Here is a 21,961-nt window from a genome sequence, read left to right as displayed (position 1 = left end):
CTCAGAGGGAGCTACGTTGGACCGCTGTAATGCCCTGTATTTGCCCTGTCTGCTTGGAATGGATCCCATAAGGGAATCTCATGAACCAAACTGGTCATCTTGAATATTGCTCAACTGGATTGTTTTGTTCTCTTCAATGTCTTCGAAAGGCCGTGGAGAAAACAGAGAGCGACACAAGAGAGTTTTGAGAAGGAGTTTGGGAGAGAGACTTGAGAAAGGAAGATAGAGAAAGCTAAGGAAGGAGAGAGGGGCTTGTGGAGAAGTAAAAGCTTCAAGAGAACTCAAGGGGTAAGCTTTTTATGATTCTTGAATGATTTGAATTAGAATTGTAAGAAAAAAATTGCCCCAGAGCAATTTATGATAAAACTGTTCCTACTACGTAAATCATATAATTAACAAGTCCAAAATCAAACTAACATACTAGCTATCGGCCTTGAACCATTGTAACAGTAACATTGTTAATAGAGCATTTACTTGAGTTCTGTTGAGAGGAGTCAGCATCTGGGGCAATTTGCCTTTCCGTGAATGCAGGTTGCGTTGGAAGAGGCAGATCAAGAGTCTCACTTTTAAGCATGGAAATAACAGTGGAGACAGTTGGCCTATCTTTAGCAAATTCTTGCACACACAGAAGCCCGACGTGTATGCATCTCAAAATTTCCATTTCAAAGCAGGATTCACGTATCATCGGGTCTGTTAATGCCACAATGTTGTTTGCATTCCACATTTGCCATGCCTGGAAACATGAAAACAGGATTCAAATTCTTAGCGCGCGTCAATACTAAAACTCAAAAGAGACAAGTAATGAAAGTTCTAAAAAAAATAGGTTAAGTACTTTTTTAGTATTTGGGTTTGCACTTTTTTTATTTTTTCCCCCTAAGTTTTCAAAATAGCCAAATCTGGTACCTCACTTGTGGGAAAATACAAAATTAATACCTCTTTAATTTTTGTCAGTTCTAATTAACGGAATTTCACGTCATCGCCATGTAAATAAGCTGTAAGGCTGACATCTGTTCCTGGTTCACGTTGGCGCATGTAATTGGCCACATCATGTACACCCGAATCGAGCTCAAGTTTGAAGAAGGAGGAATCCGGTTAGCTGATGTGGCCAATTACATGTGCTAATGTGGAACCAGGGTCAGATGTCAGTCTTACAGCTCATTTACGTGGCAATGACATGGAATTCCGTTAATTGTGACTGACGGAAACTAACGAGGCATTGATTTTGTATTTTCCTATAAGTGAGGTACCAGATTTGACTGTTTTGGAAACATAGGGAGAAAAAATTAAAAAAGTGCAAACCAAGGTACTAAAAAAGTACTTAACCAAAAAAAATATAAAAATGAGGCAATGAGATAGAGGGAGACTTACAAATCCTAGAAGGTGCATGGCATGGTCATCATCGTAAAAGCTATTGTTTCTTCTCCCACTAACTATCTCCAGTAACAACACTCCAAAGCTGAAGACATCTGATTTCTCTGAAAAGCGCCCTTGCATTGCATATTCAGGGGACATGTAGCCACTGAATTTTAACAATAAGACATACAAATCTAGTTATCTCAAATATTATGATTTGTATCGTAATGAATTTGGTAAAACATAGGTACTTACTATGTTCCAACAACCCTTGTAGTATTGGCCTGATCTACATTACCCCCAAAAATCCTAGCCATGCCAAAATCTGATATTTTTGGATTTAGCTCTTCATCTAACAAGATGTTACTTGCCTTTAAATCTCTATGAATAATCCTTAATCTGGAATCCCTATGAAGGTACAGCAAACCTCGACCAATTCCTTCGATAATGTTGAAGCGTCTTCTCCAATCTAGTACTTTTGATTTGATTGAATCTAATGAAATTATTCTAAACAAATTAGAAAAATAAACTGCACTCAAATAAAACTTGAAAGGTGAATGAATGTCATGTTTGTACTGTTAACGAACCAGTAGTTGCAGTAGTAGAGTCCTACGCAAACTCTGTTCTAGATTTATCCAAAACAGATTTATCCTCTTTAGATTCGATGCTACTCTAGTATTATCTTTTATATGGTTTTATCTCTCTTTGTATTAAGTTTCTTAGTTGTGTTAATTCTCTTAGTTCAAGTTGTATTAGTTCTCCTAGTTTTAGTTGTATTAGTTCTCCTCCTAGTTGTTTTTCAATTGTAACTCTTTCCCCATAAATACAATGTGAACGAAGCTGAGACTTTATTCCGCCAAAAGCGAGTTTATTTGCTTTTTTTCATGGTATCAGAGCCTACCACAGGGTAAATTAGGCATATACTACTTACCCCGTGATAAGGACCAAGAAAAATACCGGCCTACACTTGAGGGAGAGTATTAAAGAATAATCTCACATTGCCTGTGGACAAGATCATATGCATGTTTATAAAGAATGAACAACCCTTTCTTATAGAATCGGTTTTATGAGATGAGTTAAGCCCTAAGACTTTATTCCGCCAAAAGCAAGTTTATTTGCTTTCTTTCATGTAATAGAAATAAATTTGGTGAAGTCACATAGACATAGTATGATCTTAGAGACTAAAATACCAAAACCAAGAATATCATTCCCGTTTGTCTCGTGATGTAGATCATTTTAGATTGTAATATTGGAAGATACTAATAAAGCCATAAGCATGAACTAACCAAAGAGAAATGCATCCAAACTTTTGTTTGGCATGTATTCATAGACCAACATCTGTTCTTCCCCATCAACACAGCAGCCAAGGAGTCTAACAAGATTCCGGTGTTGGAGTTTAGAGATCACCACCACTTCATTCATAAATTCTTCTAGCCCTTGTCCAGAGGCTTTTGAAAGTCTTTTTACTGCAATTTCCTGTCCATCCAACAGTTTTCCCTATAAACAAACAACAACTAAGTGACTATGTATTCAAATTGTTAGTCAATAACCCTCTACAAGAACAACCATTACCCAACCAAGTGACTATATATTCAAATTGTTAGTAAATAACCCTCTACAAGAACAACCACTACCTTGTATACGGGACCAAATCCACCCTGCCCTAGCTTTTTTGATAGATGGAAGTTGTTTGTTGCACTTGCCAGCTCTTGAAGATTGAATAACGGTAGATCTTGGAGTTTAACTTGGTTCAATCTGTCTCCATGCTTGTCTTCACCAGGAAATTTTGGATATGCTTCCCTTATGTTCAACAGTAACATCTCGTTGGTTTTCTTCTTCCTTGCTGGGTATTTATACAATAGTAGTTAGTAATCTCTATGTAGAAATGTTGTAACTTTTCTTAGTCCACTGAGCTAATAGGAATATGCATATCATCATTTTTTTTTTTTTGGTGGTAAGTAGTAATGAAAGAGGAGAGAAAGGAAGATATTGAGAGGAATTGGAGGCTCCTTCCTGCTATAAAGAGGAATGTGCATATTACCTTTTTGTTTAGCCATCCAACGCCACAATATGTAAGTGCATATGCCAGTAAGTATTACTCCTACGATCACTGTCACTGTGACTGTCACGATTACTTTCACATTTTCCTCTTTATCTGTAAATCAAAGAAAACATCAAACTCATTCATACAAAATAGGCTAGAGAATATGTACTTTTTTTTGGTAAAACAGATTTATCTATTACAATGACTTCCTTAGCTTGGGAAGTTGGGGAGTGATGGTCGTAGGGTTGAAATACAAGTTTATCAATTTTGAAACATAAATTAGCCAAACAACTGCACCATCAGTGGTTGATTTGAAGCATTAGATAAACTTTGACAGAAAACCAAAACAACTCACCAAGTTCTGAATAGGCCACACGAACATAAAGATCAACTCCGCCACTCGAGAATTTCTGTACGTCAATTAAGCTTCTTGTCCATGGCATACAACCAGTGCCAGCATCAAATGCGTAAGCAATACAAGAACAATTCTCCAAGCATTGGTTTCTACAATTTTCTTCACGAGCAGATGACCAATCTGCCAAGTCTGGCACTTTCATCATCGTCAGTTTCAAAAATCCATCTTTTTTGTCCCCATCACTGCCATTGTTCACCCTCTCACACTGCAAGGGTGTCCTCCTCACACATCCACTAGTCCAATTTCCTCTGTTCCATTCTTCTGTGTTTTTTGGCTCAAACCCCCGTAAACAGCTGCAAATTGGTGAATTATGTGAATTACAGCTTCCAAATGCCCCACACTTGCCATAAACATCGCACTCAGTCTGGAAAGTTGACGCCGTGACCTCCCCATCCTCCCCATTTTTGCTATCTACTCGAAGTAGATTTCCTTGCTCATTCAAGACATAATGTTTTGGGAAAGACTCGTTCGAATAGGAAAAAGTTAAATAGAATGCTCCTTCTTCATCGTCTGCAAGACTAAATCCATCACGATATACAGAATACATGTTCGGTACTCCGATAAAGACTCTGCCGTTCCATGGACCACTCCGCCAATATGCGTTACTGTCGTTCCAGATGAAAATTTCAGGAATATTTCGAACCTCAATACCGGCAGAGAAGTTTCCAATGGATGGATCAGAAGGACTTTTCCAGGATGTCAGCTGCACTTTCTTACCCGTTCTAACATCCGTACTAATTTTCATATTTTTTATGAATGTATTAGAAGGATGCTGGAAACTCTCCCATATGATTGTCCCTGTAGTGTTTCCTCGCAAAACAAGGTTTCCAGAATCTAAAAGCTGGGCACTCGAATTGCCAACAGAATTTGTTAAATTTGATGACCAAAGAAGCTTCTTTTGCCCATCTAACACTACCAGATTGCCATCTTCGGATATGGTAAGAATTCCAGAGGAATTCTTGAGGGGATTGTTTCTGTTAGCAACCCATATGAAAGTGGGCACAGAAATGTTAGCATACCATATTCCAACATAGCGAAAGGTAGAATTTGGGGGGCTGAAAAATCCCAGTTTGAAGTCACCCCCATTGGAGATTATGGTTTCAGGGTCGCTAATGAATTTTGCGCCTGTGATGGTATCTGTGGCAGAGCCAAACTCTAAACGAAAGCAACATAGCAAGACAAGAAGAGCTGACAAGTTGGTATTTCGAACGAGTCCCATAGTTTCAAAGCTGCTCGTTTGTGAGAATGAAGATTTTGAATTCCAGGAGGCAGGATTAAGAAGAAGAAGAAAGAATAGGGATATCTTATAGTCTGACTCAGGCCTTCTAGGAATCTCTTACAAATATCCACTTTCAACTGAAAAAACAAAAAGCTCAAATTATGGCTCATGACTTCCTAACAAATAAACAAAAACCAAGACAACAATAAAATGAAGTAAGAAATAAGATTTATAGAAACAAGAACAGTTTCAAATTATTGACATTTACTAAAAGGGGCAGATATTTGCAATCTAAGAGAAGAGGCTAAGGTTCAAGTAGATGCAGATGGCAAATGAAGTGAACAGGATGTCAATAGGGCGGATATTAAGCAAAGAAGAGAAAATACAAAAATGAGAAGTTTTTTTTTTTTTTTTTTTTGAGATTTTAACATCTGCCTCTGTTCCCACTTTTCATGCACTTTAAGAAGATACTTCACCTACTGCAACAATACAAGTTATTCCAGTATCATGCCACAAGAACCCTAAGAAGCTCTTAAAACTAAAGAATTGCTACAACCATGTAAAAAAAGTGTATGTGATGGTTTTAAAACTAGAGATGTGTCCCTTATTAACCTCAGAGTTACCTGTTGCCTCCTTCTCAAGGAATCTTGCTTAACTTCTCCTTTGTATTTGGTGCTTCTTGATACTGCATGATGCAAAGCCTCTTCAATATCTATGCCGAAGACATTGCAGCTCCTTGACCAAGAGCATATCTAAATTTAAACACCTTTTTGTATTCTATTGATTTTGTTGTCCATGTACTTATAAGGGTTGTGTCCTACATTGAGAAAATATAACAAATAAAAATGGTTAATATACCTAAGTAGATCCAAGCTCATTAGCTAAAGCTTTTAGGCTAGAAGTGGTATCCTAATATGTATATTAATTTACTCTTGTTTGACTGTTCATGGTATTGCTCTTCCTAACAATTGGTATTAGAGCCCATGATTAGCTTCTGCTTGAGTGTCTTGGTTTGACGCTCTCTTGGAGTATGCGTGACACTCTTGTGTGTGGGAGAGTTTGGTCAATGTAAAAGAGACTTACAAGTGAGGGGAGATTTGTTGTGCATGCACTTGTGAGGTTTGTGTCCCACATTGAGAAAGTATAACAAATAAAAATGGTTAATATATCTAAGTAGACACAAGCTCATTGGCTTAAGCTTTTAGGCTAAAAGTGATGTTCTAATATGTATATTAATTTACTCTTGATATTTCTATCAAGAGTCTAATGCTTAGACTTTCTATCATTCAAAGATGCCCTTTCAGACTACAACTTGAGATATGTGGATATAAACATATCCACATATGTTTATGAATGACTTCTTAGCATAAGAGTGCGTTTGATTTTGGCATTTGTAGGTTTTTTCAAATCGTAGAGTTTAAGGCACTTTTTTTTCTCAAATCTTACAATATGGGTAAGAAGTTTTCTTTTTTTTCAAATCTTACAATATGGGTAAGAAGATTTCAAGGAAAGTGACTTTCCCAGACATAAATCATACCAAATCCCCCCCAAAAAAAAAAAAATCGTCCATTGTAGCTTTCCTCAATCTTTGACTCCGTAGCAAGATGAATGATGGTGGAAGCCCAACAAAGTCGATGACGGTAACCCCTTTAACTATTGGAACAGGGAAAACAAGATCACAAAGCAAAGGAAATGATGGATAACCCTCCAAAGACTCAAACAGATTCTAGCTACCGGCCATGAACCATTGTAACAGTAACATTGTTAACAGAGTATTTACTTGGGTTGTGCTGAGAGGAGCTTGCATCTGGGGCAATCTGCCTTTCAGTAAATGCAGGTTGCTTTGGAAATCAATAATCTCACTTTTAAGCTTGGAAATAACAATAGATACAGTTGGCCTATCATTAGCAAATTCTTGCACATACAGCAGCCCGACATGTATGCATCTCAAAATTTTCATTTCAAAGCATGGTTCACGTATGATTGGGTCTGTTAATGCGACAATGTTGTCTGCATTCCACATTTTCCATGACTGAAAACAGGATTGAAATTCTTAGCATCAATACTAAAACTCATAAGAAACATGCAATTGAAGTTCTTAAAAAAATGAGGCAACGATATAAGGAAGACTTACAAATCCTAGAAGGCTCATGGCCTGCTCATCATCATAAAAGCTAGAATTTTTTCTTCCACTGATTATCTCGAGTAACAACACTTCGAAACTAATGACATCTGATTTATCTGAAAATCGCCCTTTCATTGCATATTCAGGGGACATGTAACCCTGAATTTTAACAATAAGACATTGAATCTTGTTATCACAAACATTAGGGTTATTATCATAGTTTAGCAAACTAAGGTAATTGCTATGTTCCAACGACCCTTGTAGTATTGGCCTGATCCTCACTGATCCCAAAAATCCTAGCCATGCCAAAATCTGATATTTTTGGATTTAGCTCTTCATCCAACAAGATGTTACTTGCTTTTAGATCTCTATGAATAATTCTTAATCTAGAATCCCTATGAAGGTACAACAGACCTCAATTTTGCTCTTACATCGTCTGTATTTCTTTGGAACTGATCTCCGAAGCCGAAATGAGCCATTAATAACCAAACAAAGGTTATAAGCTCTCCTCCTCTGTTTAGTTGAGCAGCATGAACATTGGGCTTGCAATGGCTTGCAGCATAAGACAACATTTCCACCCACACTTCACTCATTACACCCCATCTTTGCTCCTCCTGCAACTTTAATAGCTCTTTTGCGAGAATACATGCATCAAACAACACAGATTTGCTTTTGTCTCCTTTCACAGCAACAGGTTCCACTTCAGTATTTACTTCAAGGATTCTAGCACATGCCTCTTTATGCTCTTGATCAAATTGCTCTTGTCCATGGTCGTCGCCTCGTCGGGCTTTCTATTGAAGAAGTGTGTGGCCTCGGCACAGGTATCGCGGAATCTTATTTCGCTAATACGTGCTTCAGCAGACATCATTGTGGGCTGCATAACTAGAAGATATAACATATAATCAGACATTTCTTTACAAGATTGACGATGATCACTACTACTGTCTTCATGAATCTCCTCCTTCTCCTTCTCCTTCTGGTAGTAGAGTTCTGTAGCAACATGCCATAATATAAGGCTCTGATCAAATTTTAGGTCGACAATATAATGCATCAACTTCAACTTGCTACTCTCAAGAAGATCAGCATTCTGTAGAACCCATTCTCCTCGAGCTGAATATATCCTCTTCGTAATGCCAGAATCGGGATCTTCTAGAAAATAAGATTTTTTTTATTTCAGCTCGTTAAAGATGAAATCCCATAGCAGTTTTGTAAATCGTGTCTTGGACACATACGTCTTCTTTTCATACATATTCTTTAAGAAATCCTCAGGGTCCCGTCACTCAAAGATAGCAATCAATTTTCTGACAGAAAAACGAATGTTTTGACGACTTTCTTTCAAACAATAATGTATCAAGTTGTATTGACGTAGAGATTCATTCCACCTCTGGAATAGGATTTGTCCAGGCCGTCCATAGCGACTTGTATCTGCTGTCTGCGGCAAGTTTATCCTCTTGAGCTTGAGATAGTTTCGGAGGAGAAACAGGAAGCATTTCTTTACAGCTTTTATGAGGAACCATTTCTTTACAGCTACTACGTACTTATTTTGCCTGGATGACAACTGGATGGAAGCAGCAACCCAATCAGAGAAAGCCATCCTAAACAGAGCAATTGTATCCAAGAATATGGCACCAAAGAGCAAGGTATATGTAATTCCAACGTCAATCTTGCGAAAATCATTCTTATCTATTGAATAGAAGGTTGAAATGGCTCCCACAACCGCACACCACGATGTAAATCGAACAAAGTATCCAAACTTCAAATACAGTACGATAACCTTGGTGTAGAGAAGTTCGTAGAAGAAGTTGAGTTCAATCGCTAGCACTTGAAAGGCATCCTCTGAGTCTCTGTTCTGGAAAATAGCCGGCTCTCTTCGCGCTCCTGGAAACTAAAGATGATATCCACAACGAGACCCTGGAAGATTTTGAACAAGTGATAAGCATGATTCACCGCCGCAAGATTACCCAGCCTGCCTTCTTCGACTGGGTAACGTGAAGTCTTGGATTCTTGATTAGGTTCTCGTATCAACTCTATTTGCGTTGGGAGGCTGGCCTCTCTCTTCGAAGCGTATTCCTCCATGAGCTTTGCATAGTTAGGCCCTGGGTCCGGTGCTGTAAGATTCGATTTCCGGAAGTTTTTCAGGTTTGCCCGATATAAAGCACGTGTTCGCTCACCATACTTGATGGTTCCAGAGAGAAACAGAAGGAAAGTAGGGAGCCATAACTTGTTTCTGGGTTGGTATTGGCTGAAGGATTGGACGAAGAGAACGAACTGGCCTAGGAGCCCAACCAGCTGCCTTAGCCAGAGGGCATTATCCTCCAAAGAAACAGCAGTTATGGTATCTAGACCACCGAGGTGTAACAAAAGAAAGGGAGCCCAAAACGCCAGAATGCCAGAGCAATCATGAGGTTTTGGATTTTTTTTACCGTTGGAAATAAGTCCCACTGTAAAGTTACTGGTCCAAATGGCCAGTATGTAGGCTGACCAGATCAACAATAGTACCTTCCAACTTTCTGTTCTCTTTCTGAATGGTGCGACCAGAAGTAAAATGGCCTGTAGTAGGAGACTCAATAGAACAAAAAAACTGGATGTTCCATTCGTCATATTTCTCATTCACTACGGTAAAGATGTGGCTAAACATATCCTTCAATTCCTTTGATTGCTTAATTTTCTTTCTCCTTTCTTTCACCTTGTTCAACATCACAACTTTTAAGTGTATAGATTTATATTCTGCTATTTTGAACGACAATTTTATGACACTTAAACATAAATACACTCAATATAATAGTTGGTAATTAATTAGAGTTCACTACAAAAATTCAGGATTTAGTGATGTGTTTACAGTACCCTGGTTTTCAGAACGTCACCAAATAGTGACATGTCAAAGAGTAAAAAGCTGCTAAAAAAAATTTAGTGACGTGTTAATATCCACATGTTACTAATTAGTGACGTGTAAACAATGACACGTCATTAATTACTTACATTTCTCTTACGTATATAGCACTCTGTCCTTTTTACACTCACACATGTATACTCAACAAAAGTTAAGGTGTAGAACCCGCTTTAGCCATGTGATGTAGAAATGGTAATACCTAGATGGGAAGGAATAAAGAGAAAGTGCTCAAGTAAATAGCCCACTTATGTGAACTTTATCTTAATTTATCATATTTCTTAAAAGATCTTTTCCATTCGTTCTTCCACAGTCCGATTAATGAGCATAGTCTAGACAAAAGTTTGAGATAAGTATATTTGTCCTTTTCTAGCTATTATCTGTTTTGTAATGTCTCTCCATTAATATATAGATAAGGAATAAATAATCAGATCTATTGTACATTTGAATCACAATTCATATTGATTGAGATTTGGAAGTTTAAAGGCATGTGGCGGAATCTAAATCTCACGTTTTTCTTGTCATCGAGGTAATCTTTATACGATATCAAGTTAAATTGTAGGATCATCTTTTAGCCATGTGATGTAGAAGGGTGATACTTGCTGCCAAACTCAAAGGAAGGAATAAAGAAAAGAGTTTCCAAGTACATGGCTCACCTATTTAAACTCTATCTTGATTACATATCTTTAAGAAGTACAAGACTGCTAAAAAGATCTTTACCATTGCTTCCTCTTCCACAGTCCGATTATTGAGCATATGTAGGCATTACAAAAATGCAAACATTGGAAAAGACATTGCAAAAATTAAATGTAGTTTCCCCCAAAAGTTATAACCAAGGCTATAATGTCTTTTAGGGTCTGTTTAAGATTGCGTTTAAGAGGCCTAAAAGTGCTTTTAATATTTAACAAGTCCGTTTGAAGCAAAAAAATACTCGTTTGGTAATAAAATTAAAAGCTTTTTTAATGGTCCAAAAAGCCTAAAAATTGCCAAAAAAACCACTTTTGACAAAAGCTTAAAAATGAAGCTTTTGATCAAAACTTCTTTTTAACTTAAAAACTCTATTTCTCAAACTCAATTTCAAACAGGCTCTTACCATAATGTATTAAAAGGATTTGAAGCCGTCTATTATGGTAAGATTTAGGTAAGATCTCCATGTTGGTCTAATATAAAATTCACAATATTACATGCATAAATAATTGATAATTTGCATTAAAAGTTACAGGGAACATGATAAAAAAATGTTCTTGTTTTTGTAACTTTCATAAAAATTACTCCATAAGCTTTTTTTTAAAAATCACTTCCTATGATATAAGTACTTTAAAAAATCATTCATTCTATTAGCTTTTTCATCCAAATTATTTATAGAGTTTTTGCCACATTACCAAGTTGTTAAGTCACCTACAGTCACGTAAGAACCACAAATTAGTTTGTAACAAATTTTAATTATGTTTAACAAAATAAAAATAAAAGCAGAAGTGGCGGGTGAGGGCCCACCACCTCTGCAATGTGGTGGAGATCCCCCTCCACCTTGTTCTTTTGAGTTGTTAACAGTTAGATTAGTTGAAGTTAGCTGAGTTAGTTAGGATGAGTTGGCAGTTAGTTACATTTGTTGACTATATTTGATCCACGTATTATTACATGTCTGTATATATCTGTAATCTCAGATTATTCAATAATATCAGAGAATCATTTCATTCTGCAAACTACTCTGTTTTCAGTCGTCTTCTTCCTTCCTTGTTTTCTAGTTTCCTAACTGAGAACTTGACAGAGTTCATAAAGATGTTGAATTCTCCACGTGAAACAAAACAGGCCTCAACTGATTGCAGAGTTAACAACCTAGAAAAACAGAGGTTAAGTCACCTCAGAGGGAGCTACGTTGGACCGCTGTAATGCCGTGAATTTGCCCTGTCTGCTTGGAATGGATCCAATACGGGAATCTCAATAGATCGAGTTGCTTTTAGCACATCAAAGTTTGGAAATACAAATGACCCTACTACATGGTAACTTTTAATAACCAAAAGATTCATAACTTATATCTTTGGCAAATATTTTGATTCTACAAAAACACTTTCAAGATGTAAAATCATTTTTCATATACTAGCTATCGACCTTGAACCATTGTAACAGTAACATTATTAACAGAGCATTTACTTGGGTTCTGTTGAGAGGAGTCAGCATCTGGGGCAATTTGCCTTTCCGTGAATGCAGGTTGCTTTGGAAGAGGCAGATCAAGAGTCTCACTTTTAAGCATGGAAATAACAGTGGAGACAGTTGGCCTATCTTTGGCAAATTCTTGCACACACAGCAGCCCAACGTGTACGCATCTCAAAATTTCCATTTCAAAGCAGGGTTCACGAATCATCGGGTCTATTAATGCCACAAAGTTGTTTGCATTCCACATTTGCCATGCCTGGAAACATGAAAACAGGATTCAAATTCTTAGCGCGCGTCAATACTAAAACTCATAAGAAACAAGTAACGAAAGTTCTAAACAAAAAAAAAGGTTAATTACTTTTTTAGTATCTCGGTTTGCACTTTTTTTTTATTTTTTCCTCTTAGATTTCCAAAATAGCCAAATCTAGTACCTCACTTATGGAAAAATACAAAATTAATACCTTGTTAATTTTCGTTAGTTCCAATTAACGGAATTTCATGTCATCGCCGTGTAAATAAGTTGTAAGGCTGACATCTGTCCCTGGTTCCACGTTGGCACATATAACTGGCCACATCATCTAACCGGATTCCTCCTAAACACTGACCACATCATCTACACCCGAATCAAGCTCAGGTTTGAAGAAGGAGGAATCCGGTTAGATGATGTGGTCGATTACATGTGCTAACGTGGAACCAGGGTCAGATGTCGGTCTTACAGCTCATTTACGTGGCAATGACGTGGAATTCCGTGAATTGTGACTGACGGAAACTAACGAGGTATTGATTTTGTATTTTCCCATAGGTGAGGTACCAGATTTGACTGTTTTGGAAACTTAGGGAGAAAAAAATAAAAAAGTGCAAACCGAGGTATTAAAAAAGTACTTAACCCAAATGAGGCAATGAGATAGAGGGAGACTTACAAATCCTAGAAGGTGCATAGCATGGTCATCATCGTAAAAGCTATTGTTTCTTCTCCCACTAACTATCTCCAGTAACAACACTCCAAAGCTGAAGACATCTGATTTCTCTGAAAAGCGCCCTTGCATTACATATTCAGGGGACATGTAGCCACTAAATTTTAACAATAAGACATATACAAATTTAGTTATCTCAAATATTATGATTTGTATCGTAATGAATTTGGTAAAACATAGGTACTTACTATGTTCCAACAACCCTTGTAGTATTGGCCTGATCTACATTACCCCCGAAAATCCTAGCCATGCCAAAATCTGATATTTTTGGATTTAGCTCTTCATCTAACAAGATGTTACTTGCCTTTAAATCTCTATGAATAATCCTTAATCTGGAATCCCTGTGAAGGTACAGCAAACCTCGACCAATTCCTTCCATAATGTTGAAGCGTCTTCTCCAATCTAGTACTTTTGATTTGATTGAATCTAATGAAATTATTCTAAACAAATCAGAAAAATAAATTGCAATCGAATAAAACTTGAAAGGTGAATGAATGTCATGTTAGTAATGTTAACGAACCAATAGTTGCAGCAGTAGAGTCCTACGCAAACTCTGTTTTCGATTTATCCAAAACAGATTTATCCTCTTCAGATTCGATTCTACTCTAGTATTATCTTTTATGTGGTTTTATCTCTCTTTGTATTAAGTTTCTTAGTTGTGTTAATTCTCTTAGTTCAAGTTGTATTAGTTCTCCTAGTTTTAGTTGTATTAGTTCTCCTCCTAGTTGTTTTTCAATTGTAACTCTTTCCCCATAAATACAATGTGAACGAAGCTGAGACTTTATTCCACCAAAAGCAAGTTTATTTGTTTCATTTTATGGTATCAGAGCCTACCACAGGATGAATGAAGCCTACACTACTTACCCCTTGATAAGAACTAGGAAAAATACTGGCCTACACGTGACTACGTGGGGGAGGGTGTTAAAGAATAATCTCACATTGCCTGTAGACAAGATTATGTGCATGTTTATAAACAATGGACAACCCTTTTTTATAGAACTAGTTTTATGAGATGAGTTAGGCCCTAAGACTGTATTTCCCCAAAAGCATGTTTATTTGCTTTATTTCATGTAATAGAAATAAATTTGGTGAAGTCACATAGAAATAGTATAATTTTAGAGACAAAAATACCAAAACCAAGAATATCATTCCCGTTTGTCTTGTGATGTAGATCGTTTTAGATTGTAATATTGGAAGATACTAATAAAGGCATAAGCATGGACTAACCAAAGAGAAATGCATCCAAACTTTTGTTTGGCATGTATTCGTAGACCAACATCTGTTCTTCCCCATCAACACAGCAGCCAAGGAGTCTAACAAGATTTCGGTGTTGGAGTTTAGAGATTACCACCACCTCATTCATAAATTCTTCTAGACCTTGTCCAGAGGCTTTTGAAAGTCTTTTTACTGCAATTTCCTGTCCATCCAACAGTTTTCCCTATAAACAACAACCAAGTGACCATATATTCAAATTGTTAGTCAATAACCCTCTACATGAACAACCATTACCCAACCAAGTGACTATATATTAAAATTGTTAGTCAATAACCCTCTACAAGAACAACCATTACCTTGTATACGGGACCAAATCCACCCTGCCCAAGCTTATTTGATAGATGGAAGTTGTTTGTTGCACTTGCTAGCTCTTGAAGATTGAATAACGGTAGATCTTGGAGTTTAACTTGGTTCAATCTGTCTCCATGCTTGTCTTCACCAGGAAATTTTGGATATGCTTCCCTTATGTTCAACAGTAACATCTCCTTGGTTTTCTTCTTCCTTGCTGGGTATTTATACAATAGTAGTTAGTAATCTCTATGTAGAAATGTTGTAACTTTTCTTAGGCCACTGAGCTAATAGGAATATGCATATCATCTTTTTTTTTTTTTGGGGTGGTAAGTAGTAATGAAAGAGGAGAGAAAGGAAGATATAGAGGGGAACTGGAGGCTCCTTCCTGCTATAAAGAGGAATGTGCATATTACCTTTTTGTTTAGCCATCCAACGCCAGAATATGTAAGTGCATATGCCAGTAAATATTACTCCTATGATCACTGTGACTGTGACTGTCACGATTACTTTCACATTTTCCTCTTTTTCTGTAAATCAAAGAAAACATCAAACTCATTCATCCAAAATAGGCTAGAGAATATGTACTTTTTTTTTGGTAAAACAGATTTATCTTTTACAATGACTTCCTTAGCTTGGGAAGTTGGGGAGTGATGGTCGTAGGGTTGAAATACAATTTTATCAATTTTGAAACATAAATTAGCCAAACAACTGCACCATCAGTGGTTGATTTGAAGCATTAGATAAACTTTGACAGAAAACCAAAACAACTCACCAAGTTCTGAATAGGCCACACGAACATAAAGATCAACTCCGCCACTCGAGAATTTCTGTACGTCAATTAAGCTTCTTGTCCATGGCATACAACCAGTGCCAGCATCAAATGCGTAAGCAATACAAGAACAATTCTCCAAGCATTGGTTTCTACAATTTTCTTCACGAGCAGATGACCAATCTGCCAAGTCTGGCACTTTCATCATCGTCAGTTTCAAAAATCCATCTTTTTTGTCCCCATCACTGCCATTGTTCACCCTCTCACACTGCAAGGGTGTCCTCCTCACACATCCACTAGTCCAATTTCCTCTGTTCCATTCTTCTGTGTTTTTTGGCTCAAACCCCCGTAAACAGCTGCAAATTGGTGAATTATGTGAATTACAGCTTCCAAATGCCCCACACTTGCCATAAACATCGCACTCAGTCTGGAAAGTTGACGCCGTGACCTCCCCATCCTCCCCATTTTTGCTATCTACTCGAAGTAGATTTCCTTGCTCATTCAAGACATAATGTTTTGGGAAAGACTCGTTCGAATAGGAAAAAGTTAAATAGAATTCTCCTTCTTTATCGTCTGCAAGACTAAATCCATCACGATATACAGAATACATGTTCGGTACTCCGATGAAGACTCTGCCGTTCCATGGACCACTCCGCCAATATGCGTTACTGTCGTTCCAGATGAAAATTTCAGGAATATTTCGAACCTCAATACCGGCAGAGAAGTTTCCAATGGATGGATCAGAAGGACTTTTCCAGGATGTCAGCTGCACTTTCTTACCCGTTCTAACATCCGTACTAATTTTCATATTTTTTATGAATGTATTAGAAGGATGCTGGAAACTCTCCCATATGATTGCCCCTGTAGTGTTTCCTCGCAAAACAAGGTTTCCAGAATCTAAAAGCTGGGCACTCGAATTGCCAACAGAATTTGTTAAAGTTGATGACCAAAGAAGCTTCTTTTGCCCATCTAACACTACCAGATTGCCATCTTCGGATATGGTAAGAATTCCAGAGGAATTCTTGAGGGGATTGTTTCTGTTAGCAACCCATATGAAAGTGGGCACAGAAATGTTAGCATACCATATTCCAACATAGCGAAAGGTAGAATTTGGGGGGCTGAAAAATCCCAGTTTGAAGTCACCCCCATTGGAGATTATGGTTTCAGGGTCGCTAATGAATTTTGCGGCTGTGATGGTATCTGTGGCAGAGCCAAACTCTAAACGAAAGCAACATAGCAAGACAAGAAGAGCTGACAAGTTGGTATTTCGAACAAGTCCCATAGTTTCGAAGCTGCTCGTTTGTGAGAATGAAGATTTTGAATTCCAGGAGGCAGGATTAAGAAGAAGAAGAAAGAATAGGGATATCTTATAGTCTGACTCAGGCCTTCTAGGAATCTCCTACAAATATCCACTTTCAACTGAAAAAACAAAAAGCTCAAATTATGGCTCATGACTTCCTAACAAATAAACAAAAACCAAGACAACAATAAAATGAAGTAAGAAATAAGATTTATAGAAACAAGAACAGTTTCAAATTATTCAAATTTACTAAAAGGGGCAGATATTTGCAATCTAAGAGAAGAGGCTAAGGTTCAAGTAGATGCAGATGGCAAATGAAGTGAACAGGATGTCAATAGGGCGGATATTAAGCAAAGAAGAGAAAATACAAAAATGAGAAGTTTTTTTTTTGAGATTTTAACATCTGCCTCTGTTCCCACTTTCATGCACTTTAAGAAGAGACTTCACCTACTGCAACAATACAAGTTGTTCCAGTATCCTGCCACAAGAACCCTAAGAAGCTCTTAAAACCAAAGAATCACTACAACCATGTAAAAGAAGTGTATGCGATGGTTTTAAAACGAGAGATGTGTTCCTTATTAACCTCAGAGTTACCTGTTGCCTCCTTCTCAAGGAATCTTGCTTAACTTCTCCTTTGTGTTTGGTGCTTCTTGATACTGCATGATGCAAAGCCTCTTCAATATCTATTGCGAAGACATTGCAGCTCCTTGACCAAGAGCATATCTAAATTTTAACACCTTTTTGTATTCTATTGATTTTGCTGTCCATGCACTTGTAAGGTTTGTGTCCCACATTGAGAAAATATAACAAATAAAAATGGTTAATATACCTAAGTTGATCCAAGCCCATTAGCTAAAGCTTTTGGGCTAGAAGTGATGTCCTAATATGTATATTAATTTACTCCTAGTTTACTCTTCATGGTATTGCTCTCCCTAACAATTGGTATTAGAGCCCATGATTAGATTCTGCTTGAGTGTCTTGGTTTGATGCTCTCTTGGAGTATGCGTAACACTCTTGTGTGTGGGGAAGTTTGGTCAATGTAAAAGAGACTTACAAGTGAGGGGAGATTTATTGTGCATGCAGTTGTGAGGTTTGTGTCCCACATTGAGAAAGTATAACAAATAAAAATGGTTAATATACCTAAGTAGACACAAGCCCATTGACTTAAGCTTTTGGGTTAAAAGTGATGTCCTAATATGTATATTAATTTACTCTTAATTTTTCTATCAAAAGTCTAAAGCTTAGACTTTCTATCATTCAAAGATGCCCTTTTAGACTACAACTTGAGATATGTGGATATAAACATATCCACGTATGTTTATGAATGGCTTCTTAGCATAAGAATGCGTTTGATTTTGGCATTTTGTAGGTTTTTTCAAATCGTAGAGTTTAAGGCACTTTTTTTTCTCAAATCTTACAATATGGGTAAGAAGTTTTCTTTTTTTCAAATCTTACAATATGGGTAAGAAGTTTTCAAGGAAAGTGACTTTCCTAGACATAAATCATACCAAATCCAAAAAAAAAAAAAAAGGGAAAAATATAAAAAAGCCCCCCAAACTTCCGGCCGTTTTCGATTTAGCTCCCTAATGTTTCAAAAGTGATAAAGTAGCCCCCCAAACTACTAAACTATTGCATTTTGGCCACTCCGTTAGTCAAAACCGTTAGTTTGGACGGAAACTGCAAAACGATTTCGTTTTATTACGAGTAAGTTACTACAATGCCCTTTTATGAAAAAAAAAAAATTTGAAAAAAATATAAAAAAGCCTCCCAAACTACCAGTCGTTTTCATTTTAGCCCCCTAATGTTCAGAAAGTGATAAAGTAGCCCCCAACTACCAAACAGTTGCAATTTGGCTACTCCGTTAGTCATTACGGTCAAATATGATGGAAAATTCAAAATTACGTCGTTTTGACAAGGGTAAGTTACTAAAATGCCCTTTTAGAAAAAAAAATCATATTAAAATAAGCACACAAAACGGCGCCGTTTTGCTTGAAATTAGGGTTTCCTTACACTTACCAAAACGACGTTGTTTTGGTAAGTGTTAGGAATTAAAAGAAAAAACCTTAGACCCCACGCAGAAAAAAACCCCAACCCTAGTTTATCTCTCTCCCCCAAACCGCCGGCCACCACGACGTTCTATCTCTGGCAACCTTCTCCCTCAAGTGAAAAAAACGCAACGCCGCTCTCTCTCTCTCAAAATTGGCTGCCCCTGCCACCACCATCCATCACTGTCGGCCACACCATCCAGTGGCTACGAAGCGCCACCGAAAAATTCTTACCCATTGTAGAAATCAAACAAAAAAACCACATTCGTAGATAAACAACACCAACCCGACAACAATACCATGAAATACAATAAAAAGATTGAGTTATGGGTAAGATTTACAGGCTGCCGGATATAGAACGACGTGGTGGCTGGCGGTTTTGGGGAGAGAGATAAACTGGGGTTGGGGGTTTTTTTCGTGGGTCACCTGCGTGGGGTCTAAGATTTTTTCTTTTAATTCCTAACACTTACCAAAGCGGCGTTGTTTTGGTAAGTGTAAGGAAACCCTAATTTCAAGCAAAACGACACTGTTTTGCTTGCTTGTTTTAATATGATTTTTTTTTTCAAAAAATGGCATTTTGGTAACTTACCCTTGCCAAAATGACGTAATTTTAAATTTTTCTTCATATTTGACAGTAATAACTAACGGAGTGGTCAAATTGCAACTGTTTGGTAGTTTTGGGGCTACTTTATCACTTTCTGAACATTAGAGGGGTAAAATGAAAACGGCTGGTAGTTTGGGGGGTTTTTTTTATATTTTTCCCAATTTTTTTTTTTTTTTCATAAAAGGGCATTGTAGTAACTTACTCGTAACAAAACAACATCGTTTTGCAGTTTCCGTCCAAACTGACGGTTTTGACTAACGGGGTGGCCAAAATGCAATAGTTTGGGTGTTTGGAGGACTACTTTATCACTTTTAGAACATTAGGGGGCTAAATCGAAAACGGCTGGTAGTTTGGGGAGCTTTTTTATATTTTTCCAAAAAAAAAAAAATCGTCCATTGTAGCTTTCCTCAATCTTTGACTGCGTAGCAAGGTGAATGATGGTGGAAGCCCTACAAAGTCGATGACGGTAGCCCCTTTAACTATTGGAATAGGGAAAACAAGATCACAAAGCAAAGGAAATGATGGATAACCCTCCAAAGACTCAAACAGATTCCTAGCTACCGGCCTTGAACCATTGTAACAGTAACATTGTTAACAGAGGGTTTACTTGGGTTGTGCTGAGAGGAGCTTGCATCTGGGGCAATCTGCCTTTCAGTAAATGCAGGTTGCTTTGGAAATCCATAATCTCACTTTTAAGCATGGAAATAACAATATATACAATTGGCCTATCATGAGCAAATTCTTGCACACACAGCAGCCCGACATGTATGCATCTCAAAATTTCCATTTCAAAGCATGGTTCACGTATGATTGGGTCTGTTAATGCCACAATGTTGTATGCATTCCACATTTTCCCTTACTGAAAACAGGATTGAAATTCTTAGCATCAATACTAAAACTCATAAGAAACATGCAATTGAAGTTCTTAAAAAATGCAGCAATCATATAAGGAAGACTTACAAATCCTAGAAGGCTCATGGCCTGCTCATCATCATAAAAGCTAGAATTTTTTCTTCCACTAATTATCTCGAGTAACAACACTCTGAAACCGAAGACATCTGATTTCTCTGAAAATCGTCCTTTCATTGCATATTCAGGGGACATGTAACCCTGAATTTTAACAATAAGACATTGAATCTTGTTATCACAAACATTAGGGTTATTATCTTAGTTAATTTAGCAAACTAAGGTACTTAATATGTTCCAACGACCCTTGTAGTATTGGCTAGATCTTCATTGATCCCAAACATCCTAGCCATGTCAAAATCTGATATTTTTGGATTTAGCTCTTCATCCAACAAGATGTTACTTGCTTCTAGATCTCTATGAATAATTCTTAATCTAGAATCCCTATGAAGGTACAACAGACCTCAATTTTGCTCTTACATCGTTTGTATTTCTTTGGAACTGATCTCCTAAGCCAAAATGAGTCATTAATAACCAAACAAAGGTTATAAGCTCTCTTCCTCTGTTTAGTTGAGCAGCATGAACATTGGGCTCGCAATGGCTTGCAGCATAAGACAACATTTCCACCCACACTTCACTCATTACACCCCATCTTTGCTCCTCCTGCAATTTAATAGCTCTTTTGCGAGAATACATGCATCAAACAACACAAATTTGCTTTTGTCACCTTTCACAGCAACAGGTTCCACTTCAGTATTTACTTCAAGGATTCTAGCACATGCCTCTTTATGCTCTTGATCAAATTGCTCTTGTCCATGGTCGTCGGGCTTTCTATTGAAGAAGTGTGTGGCCTCGGCACAGGTATCGCGGAATCTTATTTCTATTGAAGAAGTGTGCTTCAGCAGAGATCATTGTGGGCTGCATAACTAGAGGATATAACATATAATCAGACATTTCTTTACAAAATTGACGATGATCACTACTACTGTCTTCATGAATCTCCTCCTCCTCCTCCTCATTCTGGTAGCAGAGTTCTGTAGCAACATGCCATAATATAAGGCTCTGATCAAATTTTACGTCGACAATATAATGCATCAACTTCAACTTGCTACTCTCAAGAAGATCTGCATTCTGTAGAACCCATTCTCCTCGAGCTGAATATATCCTCTTCGTAATGTCAGAATCGGGATCTTCTAGAAAATAAGATTTTTTTTTTCTTCAGCTCGTTAAAGATGAAATCCCATAGCAGTTTTGTAAATCGTGTCTTGGACACATACGTCTTCTTTTCATACATATTCTTTAAGAAATCCTCAGGGTCCCGTCGCTCAAAGATAGCAATCAATTTTCTGACAGAAGAACGAATCTTTTGACGACGTTCTTTCAAACAATAATGTATCAAGTTGTATTGATGTAGAGATTCAGACCACCGCTGGAATAGGATTTGTCCAGGCCGTCCATAGCGACTTGTATCTGCTGTCTGCGGCCAGTTTATCCTCTTGAGCTTGAGATAGTTTCGGAGGAGAAGGAGGAAGCATTTCTTTACAGCTTTTATGAGGAACCATTTCTTTACAGCTACTACGTACTTATTTTGCCTGGATGA

The 21,961-nt window shown here is 37.4% G+C and overlaps 1 protein-coding gene across 1 annotated transcript; it reads right to left on the bottom strand.

Moving 5' to 3' along the window:
- Positions 1-374: 374 nt before the first annotated feature.
- On the bottom strand, positions 375-21,923 carry LOC132169976 (uncharacterized). Its single transcript, XM_059580910.1, has 33 exons — positions 21,786-21,923; positions 21,348-21,528; positions 21,123-21,241; positions 20,897-21,024; positions 20,667-20,805; positions 20,416-20,565; positions 20,017-20,123; positions 17,401-17,512; positions 17,258-17,284; positions 15,510-16,905; positions 15,151-15,264; positions 14,743-14,951; positions 14,399-14,609; positions 13,360-13,597; positions 13,118-13,268; positions 12,153-12,453; positions 9,656-9,706; positions 9,118-9,495; positions 8,576-9,034; positions 7,891-8,305; positions 7,413-7,551; positions 7,166-7,315; positions 6,923-7,063; positions 6,766-6,872; positions 5,655-5,766; positions 5,129-5,207; positions 3,753-4,967; positions 3,395-3,508; positions 2,988-3,196; positions 2,640-2,850; positions 1,609-1,846; positions 1,369-1,519; positions 375-733 (listed from the first exon to the last, which is right to left on the bottom strand). Exons 1-33 carry the CDS (start codon positions 21,921-21,923, stop codon positions 425-427), a joined length of 8,199 nt encoding a protein of 2,732 aa, XP_059436893.1. The 3' UTR covers positions 375-424.
- Positions 21,924-21,961: the final 38 nt, after the last annotated feature.

This window comes from Corylus avellana, chromosome ca2 (genome assembly GCF_901000735.1).
Source record: "Corylus avellana chromosome ca2, CavTom2PMs-1.0".
NCBI lineage: Eukaryota > Viridiplantae > Streptophyta > Magnoliopsida > Fagales > Betulaceae > Corylus > Corylus avellana.
This window is presented reverse-complemented; position numbering and strand designations above follow the sequence as displayed.